General features: G+C 50.6%; 1 protein-coding gene across 2 annotated transcripts in view; it reads left to right on the top strand.

The window, feature by feature from the left end:
- The first annotated feature begins 707 nt into the window (after positions 1 to 707).
- Slc25a38 (solute carrier family 25 member 38) overlaps positions 708 to 10,738 on the top strand; it is a 13,263-nt gene continuing 3,232 nt past the window's right edge. Inside the window, exons 1-6 of one of the 2 annotated variants that reach the window (XM_028767435.1) lie at positions 3,242 to 3,390; positions 4,844 to 4,920; positions 6,164 to 6,285; positions 7,290 to 7,374; positions 9,969 to 10,148; positions 10,382 to 10,556. In XM_028767435.1, coding sequence (XP_028623268.1) covers positions 4,855 to 4,920; positions 6,164 to 6,285; positions 7,290 to 7,374; positions 9,969 to 10,148; positions 10,382 to 10,556 — 628 coding nt within the window. In that variant the 5' untranslated portion in view covers positions 3,242 to 3,390; positions 4,844 to 4,854. Of the gene's footprint in view, positions 902 to 3,241; positions 3,391 to 4,843; positions 4,921 to 6,163; positions 6,286 to 7,289; positions 7,375 to 9,968; positions 10,149 to 10,381; positions 10,557 to 10,738 lie in introns of those variants that run through there. The other variant, XM_028767434.1, reaches the window with a different exon arrangement.

Genomic DNA, 10,738 nt, shown 5'->3' with positions numbered 1-10,738 from the left:
TCATAAATAAATTTTTTTTTAAGAAAAACCTTGTCTCGAAAAAACAAAATAAACGAACAAAACGCACAAAGACGAGGCTTGAGAGCCAGCGGTTGGAACACTTGCTTTGCAGAGGATCTGAGGTTGGTTTCCAGCGCCCAGGTAGGGCAGCTCAGGACTGCCTGTGAGCACCTGGGCTCTGCAAGAAGCTACACTCACACATACACAACCACGCATACAACTAAAAATAAAAGCCAGGCTTGGTGTATATGCCTTTAGTCCCAGCACTTAGGGTTAAAGAGGCAGGAAGAGCTCTAGGAGTTCAAGATCGCTTGGTCTACACACAGAGACACAGAGAGGGTTCAGGGCAGCTAGGGCTACACAGAGAAACCCTGACTCCAAAACCAAAAAGAAAACAAAAAAAGGAGATACGTGAATTTTAATTTTAAAAATTCGTGTATAAAAAGGCATTCCACCCTGCTTCAGTTCTTAAATATAAATTAAATACAATTAAAACTCAGCCAGTCACCCATTTCAAAAAGCGCTTTAGGCGCCAAAAGAAGAGCGCCGAGCAGGAGACATGTTTATAGCACGGCAGCCGAGAACCGCGGACCCTGCAGTTCTGGGTGGAGCCACCAGGTGGCGGTGAGATCGCGTCGCCGGATGCGCTACGTCACCGGAAGCGGGATCTCACCTTTTTTGACTGGTTCCTCCAGCTTTCCCCTCCCCCGGAAACATAGAGCGGCTTGTCTCAGGTACTGAGGCCGGAGGCCGGGCGGACGGGCGGGGAGGGATGGGCGTGAGCGCGGAATCCCGGAGCCTCTCAGTCGCCGGGGCCGGGCTCGCGTCCCCCATGATCGAGAAGGCGCGCTCGGCGCTGCTGCCGTCGCAGGATGTAGAGGACACGGTGGAGACGCTCATGGTGAGCTCGTGGGAACAGGGGGACCGGGACAGGAACGGCATTGTGGGGGCAGGACAATGCTTCTAGAACATTCTAGAACATTCTAACGGTAACTGATAAGAGCACTTCGGGGCACCTCGGGCCTCCTTCGGACCGCCCGCTTCCCTGCAGGGTGCCGCCTCGACTTTCGGGGCTCGCCAAGGCCACGCCCATTTCGTTGGGTTGGCTGCGCTGCTGGGATGCCATTGGTGGAGACGGGGGCGGGGCGGGGCGGAGTCTCTCGTAGCCAACCATAGACGGAGGTGGGGCTGTACAGGGCGGCCTGGGCAGGGATGCGCCTCAGTGGGGCAAGGATGCACGGTTTTGGGGATGTCTTAAAAATTCTTGGTTTTTTTGTTTTGAGTTGGGAATCTCACTGTGTAGCTCGGGCTGGAACTCGCTATTTAAACCAAGCTGGCTTCGAACTCCAGAGTGCTAATACTAAAGGAATGTGCTCCCCTATGTCTGGCTCTTTTTGGAAATCTTTAAAGATAACCACTGTGGCTCCAGGACCATGTCTTTCAAAACTGCATACCTTTTCTCTCTGGCCCGCCATCTTTCCTCTTTTGATGTGTGTTGGACGTAGAGATTTTGCTGTTTTTCGTTTTGCTGCGAGATGGTAGAAGTTGTGGAACTATTTGGCTGTTGAAATGCTGCTTACGCCCATCGTGTTTTGCGTAGTACTATTTGCTCATTGTGCTTTTGGTTTTTATTTTTATTTATGTGTGTGCTGGGGGTAGGTGCACAAGAGTGCAGATGCCCAAGAAGGCCAAAGAAGGCGTTGGTATACCCGGGAGCTGGAGTTAAAGGTGGCTGTGAGCACCCTGCCGTATGGGTGCTGGGAACCTTATGATCCCTCTAGAAGAATATTGTTCACTTTTGGTAATTTGCTAGCCCTTTCTGGTTCTTTTGATCTGTTCTCACACTTAGAAAATTTGGAATATTCAGCTTTAAGCCGTGAATACGGTTGAGCTACTAAAATAAGTTAAATCTGTTTTGAAGTCAGAGGTGTAGCCTTTCAGGAAAGCACCTTCGTCTCCGTCACTATAACAAAACTAAGCCCAGGACCAGCATGTTGGCTCATGAAGAGGCAGGCTGTGTGAGCATGAGACTGTCTCAAAACAAGTACAGGGCTGGAGAGACGGCTCAGCGCTTAAGAGCACTGACTGCTCTTCCAGAGGTCCTGAGTTCAATTCCCAGCTACTACATGGTGGCTCACAGCCATCTGTAATGGTCATCCGATGCCCTCTTCTGTTGTGTCTCAAGACAGCAACAGTGTACCCACAGACACGAAATGAATAATCTTCTTCTTCTTTTTTTTTTTTTTTTTTTTTTCTGAGAGACAGGGTTTCTCTGTATAGCCCTGGCTGTCCTGGAACTCACTCTGTAGAACAGGCTGGCCTCGAACTCAGAAATCCACCTGTCTCTGCCTCCCAAGTGCTGGGATTAAAGGCGTTCGCCACCACTGCCCGGCGAAATAAATAATCTTAAAAAAAAAAAAAATAACCCAAGTACAACAGACCCACAGAATCCATTCTCAAAGGATATGCACAACGCTGTTCAAGTTATCTGCTTTTTTTTTTGGTTTATCCATTAGAATCGACATTGAGGTGGTGGTGGTACACTTTAATCCCAGCACTCAGATTCAGATGGCTCTCTTTGAGTTCAAGGGCAGCTTGGTCTACAGAGCCAGAGCTAATAGAAAAGCCCTGTATTTAAAAAAACCAAAACAAAAAACTGTCGGTTCTTTTTGTTGACTCTATGAGTATTGGGCCAGTGATGTTCTCAGTCACTGTGCTATAAAGATAAGACATTTAAAAAGCAATTTCTGCCATCAGGAGGTGAAGGACTGCAGCCAGCCTTAAAATAAGTGGGTGCAGGGCTGGAAATACAGCTTGGTAGTAACAAGCTTGCCCAGCAGGCATGAGGCCCTAGGTTCAGTTCCCAGAACAGTCCAGTGCCTTTGAAGGTACTGTCCCTTCGTGTAGCCTTGCTGGACCATACAACTGGAAAGCGCTGGGGAGATTTTACCCTTTGCTGCGATGGGACCTTCGGGGGCTGCTGGGCTTTCTCCTGTGGGTCTCTGCTCAAGCTGTGTTGTGTGCCTTCTGCAGTCCAGTTCCGTGATCAGTCTTCTTTTGTTTGGTTTGAGAGAGGCTCCCTCTCTAGTTCTGGCTGTCCTGGAGCTCAATATGTAGGTGAGGCTGAGCCCCAATTCCCAGAGAATCTCCTGCCTCTTCCTCTGGAATGCTGGGAACAAATGTGTGTGCCACCCTGCCTTGCTTCCATGTCAGTTCCTGACAGTGTCATGAAGGACACAGGGGGTTGTGTCTGTTCTTGTCCTGCGTCCTTAGTCATAAGGATGATGGCCACAGGGACCGCTCCAGTCCCGGGAGAGTCACTGGACCCTGACACAGGGCTTTGTGAGCAGCAGAGGAGTTGAGCCAGAAGGATGATGTCTGGTGTTTGAGGTGAGAGGAAGGCAGGGGAGCCGCATTACGGCAGTAGAGCATGGTGAGTGTGGGTCAGGGAGGGCAGCAGGCTGTGTGCTGCCTCAGGCCTTGCAGCTCACTGGCACTGTCTCGGAGAGAGATGGAGCAGCCAAATCTTATTTTTTATTTACACCAGATGAGGACTAATGACAAATTTGTCATGTTTAGTAATTTCTAATACATTTATCATTACTAATAATTTTTATTACACCTTGTTTTCTTGTTTGAGCTGACAACTTATATGTGACCAGAGCACCGTCTCATTGGAATTGAGGCTCCAATTTACAGTTTTTAAGGATGACCCTGGCTGCAGGATAGGAAGTAGATTGGAGGGGTCAAAGGTTGAGGTAAAAAGGTTGTAGCAGTCAGTGGGGAAGGAAAGTGTGGACCTTTGAACCAGGATGGCTCAAGGAGGTGGTTTGGATGCTGATCAAGAAGCAGAATGAGCCAGTTTGGACAGGCCCAGCCCGGAATGGGTGTTTCCCTTGGATGGCTCTGCTGAGTAGCTGCAGGTTGATGTGAGGGAGAGAGATAAGCTCCGGTCTGTGAGTGTCACTGAGGTGCCTGTTGGATATCTGAGCAACGGCAGTGTGGGTTTGTCTGGAGTGGTTCTGTGTGGATGGAAGGATAGAAACTGACACTGGCTGAGGGACATGTCAGCGTGGTTCAGTGGAAGAAGCGAGTGAGCAGTGGCCAGAGAAATGAGAGGTGAACGAACCAAGACGAGAGGATGGGTGCTTCACTGGGGCTGACGGGGAAGAGGACTCACGAGTATGTCTGCTTCCTCCTGGCAAACCACCACACTTGTAACCCTTAGCTCGTTCCCAAGTAGATTCAGTCTGTAGAGGCTCTCTGCCGTTCAGGCTTAAGGACCCAGATAGGACAGACCAAGGGCTGTCATCAGGAGAGGTCAGGAAGCAGCAGGCAGAGCGAGTCTCCTGGGACTGGGGAGGAAGTACGTGTGGAGGATGTTGCCCACGTTTCCTGTTTGGACTGTTGACTTTGAGATCACCGTGGGCAGGAGGGGACATGGAGGCAGAGTGGACAGGAGGGGAGGGCAGAACGGGAATGTTGTGAAGACTGGTTGTGGTGAGGCTGCTCTGAAAGGGCTGTAGACTGAGGAGATGAGAGATGCTGCAGCCCTGAGGAAGAGGCAGAGGGAAGAGAGACCTGTATAATTGGGGTGGGGTGGGTGGGGTGCCGGTAGAAGAATCCAGTACTTAGAGAGAGGGAGTCACTGATATCAAAAGTACCTAAGAGGTTAAGTAAGTTAAGGACAGGGCAGAAGGTGAGGCCTAGGCTGAGTCTCTGGAGCCTTACTGGAGGCTTCTGACTTGATGGCGAGCCCAAGGTTTGAAGGGTGACTGGCAGAGGGGGAGTGGAGATGGAACAGTGTGGGACTGGATACAGAGGCTCTGGGACTGGTTTCCAGGCAATGAAGAGATGTCTCAGGAACAGAGCGACCATGCGTGTAAGGAGGTTGAACTCCCGAACACTGTAAAGGCTCAGGTAAGGCTGAGGTGCAGTTTTAGGAGTATTCATCAGTGGAAGAACTGGGCAGCTCTGGGGAGGGGGCATTGGCTTCCAGTACAGCATATGTTTTACATACACACTGCCTGGGTTTGCCTGCTGTCCTCTGAGAGCCCCTGCTGGCACTCCAGGACTGTGGTCAGGTCCAGTATTCACCCCTCAGAACTTACTTAGTCCCAGTGATCTTGAAACTAACTCCTTGTACTTGATAGAAGTTAAGGCGTTTCTCTTCTTTGTAATGGATACTCTAGATGACATTTTGGTTCCTGGTAATTCCATGTAACAGAGACTTCACAGTCGTTGTAGTAAGCCTACAATGTGGCTACAATGTCAGGGCTACAATGTGTCAGTTATTTAAACAGTAGTCTATGACCATATCTGGAATGCACCCACTCTGGTCTGATCTCAGGAGTGTGCAGATGTACTAAACGGGGGAAGAGCTGGTCTCCAGCTGGGCTTGCCAGTGTCCTGTTTGGAGGAGAGGGACTATCCAAGTGCCTCTTTGTTGTCATTGGGATTCTACTGCCTTCTGAAAAGTGGACACTGTTAAAAGAAGCTCCAACACCCTACGCTGAGGCTCCTGGGGTATGCCTGAGGGTGATACTTCAGTATCTGAGAGTGCTGCCCATCTGTGTGGAGACGGAAGATAAGCCAGTTTCTAGAGGCTGAGGGAGGGGTTCATAAGCCAGAAGTGACTACTGTGAAGGGTTGTTGGCGGTTCCATGTATAGCCCAGGCTGGCCTGGAACTCAGAGATCCACCCTCCCACCCCGACCCCAGTGCTGAGATTAAAGGTGTGCCTCACCGACAGCTTGAAAGGCAGAGTTTTAAGCATAGAACTACATGGAGTACTATTCACAGTGCTTATGCTTTCATGCTCTGACATGTTTCTATAAATATGTACAGATCCTATAACCTGGCAGCCTGGGGAAGCCGGCAGCTAACGCTGTCTGCAACATAAGGAGGTGGTCGGTAGTGGTTCAGTCATGCCAGATAAGGAAGTGTGCTAAGAAAATGGACATGTTACTCAGAGGATAGCAGTGACTAGTGAGACCAGAGGGGCCCCTCATGCTGTGCACACTTCAGAGAGGGGCAGATAGAACAAGGCTGTGACAGGTGGTGCCTGAAGGGCTTCAGAGGAGAACCCACAGATGCATATGTGGAGAAAGGAGCTGGGTGTGGTGGGCAGGTCTGCTGATGCCATGTCCTCTCTTGTCTTGCAGTTACATCCAGTGATTAAGGCTTTCCTTTGTGGCTCCATCAGTGGTACCTGTTCCGCACTCCTCTTCCAGCCTCTGGATCTCCTCAAAACCCGCCTGCAGACCCTGCAGCCCTCAGACCTAGGGTAGGCCATTGCCCTGACTCGTGGAGGAGCCAGGATTAAATTACTTCATTGGAGAAACACAAGCTAGACTGGAATTCCTTTCTGTTGTTGTGTTTGCTTAGACAGGAGTTTTCTTCCTGTGTATCCCATGCTGACTTTGAATTTGCCATCTTTTTTTTTTTCGTTTTCTTTTTTTGGTTTTTCGAGACAGGGTTTCTCTGTATAGCCCTGGCTGTCTTGGAACTCACTCTGTAGACCAGGCTGGCCTCGAACTCAGAAATCCGCCTGCCTCTGCCTCCCAAGTGCTGGGATTAAAGGCGTGCGCCACCACCGCCTGGCCTGAATTTGCCATCTTCCTGCCTCATTCCCTGAGTACTGGGCCATGTGCTTTGTGGATACTTTTTCTGAAGAAAAAAGTTAATGCAGTTTTATATACATACATATTATAATTTAATTTTGTTGATTAGATGGAATCCTTTTGAGCAGCTCCAGAGGGCCTCCCTGGGTGACGTTTGCCATTTTCTTGTGCTAGCTTGCATTGTTATAACTGTGCTGCCTAATGGGTTTTGTGGAAATTACATCCATTTTAAATGTGTTTTGTGTCTTCTGGCCATATGGGTACTACACAAAAGTGTCTGAAAGTGGAATTTATCCCGTTGCTTGTGGTGTGAATAGATAGGTAAGTATGTATGTGCCAAACCATGAACACATGAAAATCAAGAATAATTCTAGGGCTGGTGTGATGGGCCAGCTGGTAAAAGTGTTTGCTGCCAAGCCTGACGACCTGAGTTTGATCCCTAGGATGCACCTGGTAGGAGAGAACTGACTTCTGAAAGTTGTCGTCTGACCTCCACACGTGTGTGCATGTCCACACACACACACACACACACACACACACACACACAGTAATACAATTTTAAAAGCAGTTCTAAGATGTAATATAGAGATTGCTATGCGTGGGAAAGTCTGCAATGAGGATGTCTAACAGATTTTGTTTCTTGCCCTGTCCTGTTTGTCTCCTTCAGGCCCAGGCGAGTTGGGATGTTGGCTGTGTTCTTGAAGGTGGTTCGCACAGAAAGTCTTCTGGGCCTTTGGAAAGGGATGTCTCCCGTAAGTTGCCTTTCGGATCTGGGCTCTCTCTCGGGCACTCCTCACCCCTTCCTCCTCACCGGGAGCTCAGGGTTCCATGACGTGGGCGTATGGAGCCCTCCTTGCTTGTGTGGATCTGTTACTTTACACTGCTGGGACCAGACCCTTGGTAGAAGCAGCTGGAGAGAGGAGACACTACTCTGGGCTTGTGTGGGGACATCATGATGGGAAAGGCACAACAGTTGGAGTAGCTTTCAGCAGCCTTGTGGGAGGGGCATGAGGCAGCCGGTCACACCGAAGCAAACAGGAAGCAGAGAGCCTTGGCTAGCTGTAGGCGGGGCTATGATGTAGCTCAGAAGCCAACTCCAGTGACCATGCCAGCAACCACGCCTCCCACCTCATGTTCTCCAGCCTCTCAAAACAGCGCCACCAAGTGGGCACAGGGTGTCTAGACACATGGCCTGTGAGGGAGGGAAGGTTCCCTTTCAAACTGTGTTCTTTGGCTTTGCCCCCCAGTTAGTCCTGTCCAGTTCTATAGTGACCAGTTGATAGGTTTTTAATTGCGCCCTGTTCCGAGTGTTTGTGAGGCTTCTCTGTTGTCCATGCGGCACGTCCTAGCTATGGTCCACTCGCCTTCATTCACTGTAGCTGCTTAGTGATCAGATCACCTGCTGGGGAGTCACCAGGCCTGTGTTCAGGCAGCCCATATTTTACTTACTGAGGTTCTCAGGGCACAGGAGCGCTGGCAGTGTGGTGTGCCAACAAGAAGCTGGGCAAGGCTTTCTGGGCAGAAGGTGGAAGCTCTTAAGAAGAAAAGAAAACCCTCCCTTCAGCAGGAAGCAATACTGTGGCCATGACATTGTGGAGAAGGAAGAAGAAACCCACAGTTTTTGTTGTCATAGTTGAGATCAGTCACAGCCTCGGTGTGTGGATGGTGCTAGGTCACTGTGTACAGTGCACTGCGTTTGTGAGCGGAACAGGAACAGAGAATACAGTCTACTTGATGGCAGCGTGTTATACCAGAGGGCACTGAACCTGCTCGAAGATTTCACTGAGAGATCTCCTGAAATGAGTGACCACTGCCACCCAGCACAAGTGAGATACAGTTCCCCGAGGGACAGGCCACATGTGCTGCGGAGCTGCTGACACATTTCTGGCACAGTTGACATGACCGTGGAGGAAGGAGACTGCGGACGTGAGGCAGTGAGGCTCTTCTCAGAGGTGCCCAGCCAGTGGGCACATGCACTGCTCTCACAGAGGACCCATGTCAGGCAGCTCACAGCCGCCTGTAACTCCAGGTCCAGGAGAGCCAATGTCCTTTTCTGAACTCTGTTCACACACATGCAAGCCCATATACCGACACACGTATGAATGCATAATTAAAATGAGCTTTGAAAAAAGTAACTGTTGGGCCTAATTCCAGCACTCAGGAGGCAGAGGCAGGGCATCTGTGAATGAGCAGCCAGCCGAGGCTACATACTGAGACCCTGAAACAAAGCAAGGACTGGGAAGGATTTGTTGAGTCACACATCAGAAGATGGAGAGGAAACGGATCAGATCCAGCAATGTGGATAATATTGAAATTTGCCAAAATGTTCCAGATTGTACAGTAAAGGACAAGACTGTGGGATCAGATTGCCCTTGAGTGAGCCCCGAAGGCTGTGGCTCCTGCAGCTTTGATGAGTTGAAGGGAAGGCACTGGAGCATGGTGGTGTTGGGAGCAGTTTCAGAAATAAGTCAACTTTGCATCTGTCCGCATCACCTGCTTCTCAGCCCAGACATGGGGTCACATGACTTGATCCCCATGACAGGTCAAGGTCAGTAGGAGCCTGACCTTCCTAGTGCTCCGGTCATCCACCTGCCTCATCTCACCCAGGCCCTTCACTGGCTCCAATACCATAGAAGAGGGAGAAGCGGACAGCGGAATGTAGGTGAGGGAGGGTGTAGTCACGCACGTTTTAGTAGTGGCTATGCTTGTTTGTAAGTGAAGCTTATTGTGTGTGAGTGGACAGTCGAGACAGTAGTATGCGTAGGGCTCGCTGTCATCCACAGGCCTGGCTACCCCAGCAGATACGAGGAGATTGTTCAACCCTCTGAAGAATGACTGTTAGCACAGCTCTAAAGCTGGCGTCCACTGCCCACCCATGCAGCCTTGCCTTTGTTGCCACTGTGAAGATGGGCTAGGACACCCACACCTTTATTTCTTTGCCCAAAGGCTTTTTCTGGCCCTAAGGACCCACCTTGCTGCAAGTACCAAGGCGTTGGTTTCCACCCTCCCCACAGCAGCCTCCAGCCATAGAAGATGGAAAGTGATGTTTAAACTACACCCTCCCCCTCATCAGAAAGATCACAGAGGGTGGGGTGGTCACTGATTGCTAGGGCTTGTGGTAGGGGGTGGGGTGCGGGGGGGGACTCACCCACAGCTGTGACTGCTTTAATCCACTCTTTATTAAGGCTGCTGCCTGTCCTCTCTCTGCCCTGTCTCTGGCACGCCCTTCACACCACAAACGCCTTGCATGTGAATCACACTGGGATCTCTAGAGACCACCCTCCAGAGGCCTCTTGCAGTTCTGAGTCTTTGATTCCCTCTTTCCTCCTGTTGCCTTTCCCTGCAGTCCATCGTGAGATGTGTCCCTGGCGTAGGAATCTACTTTGGCACCCTGTATTCTTCGAAGCAGTATTTCTTGCGAGGCCATCCTCCCACTGCCCTGGAGTCAGTCATCCTGGGCATGGGCTCACGCTCTGTGGCAGGAGTCTGCATGTCACCCATCACAGTGATCAAGACACGCTATGAGGTGAGTCTCATAGTTCTAGAACCTTGGGGTTCTGGGTAGCGAGCACTGGTGTCAGCCCTGGGTGTGTAGTCTGACTGAGAGTCAAATATGTTCAGAAAACTCACTTTTGTAGGCTGGGCAAGCCATGTGCACACCGAAGCCTTGGTGCTGGCTGGTGTGTAACATGAAGTCTGCTTAGGCCGCTGCTCAGATGCTGGCCTGTGCCAGTCACTAACTCCACCCTCCCTTTGCAGAGTGGGGCTTACAGCTATGAGAGCATCTATGCAGCCCTGAGGAACATCTACTGCAGCGAGGGCCACCGTGGCCTCTTCAGGGGGCTGACAGCAACTCTCCTTCGAGACGCCCCTTTCTCAGGGCTCTACCTGATGTTTTACAGCCAGACCAGAACCACAGTGCTCCATAGCACAGGTAAGAGCGTAGTGGGCAGAGGAGCGGCAGAGCTTCTGGGCTTTTGCCTTTTTTTCTGAGGTATTCTTAGCAGCTTTAGGAATGGAGCCACTTTGAGGCTGGGATGCAGAGGTAGAGTGCCAGACTCTGTCCCACTTCTGAGGGAAGAGGGGAGGCTAGGGGAGAGACAAGTGTGTGTTCTG

This window comes from Grammomys surdaster, unplaced genomic scaffold (assembly GCF_004785775.1).
Source record: "Grammomys surdaster isolate TR1022 unplaced genomic scaffold, NIH_TR_1.0 172, whole genome shotgun sequence".
In the NCBI taxonomy this organism is placed as follows: Eukaryota; Metazoa; Chordata; class Mammalia; order Rodentia; family Muridae; genus Grammomys; species Grammomys surdaster.
The sequence above is the reverse complement of the archived record's forward strand: the minus strand, read 5'-3'. Positions and strand labels throughout refer to the sequence as shown.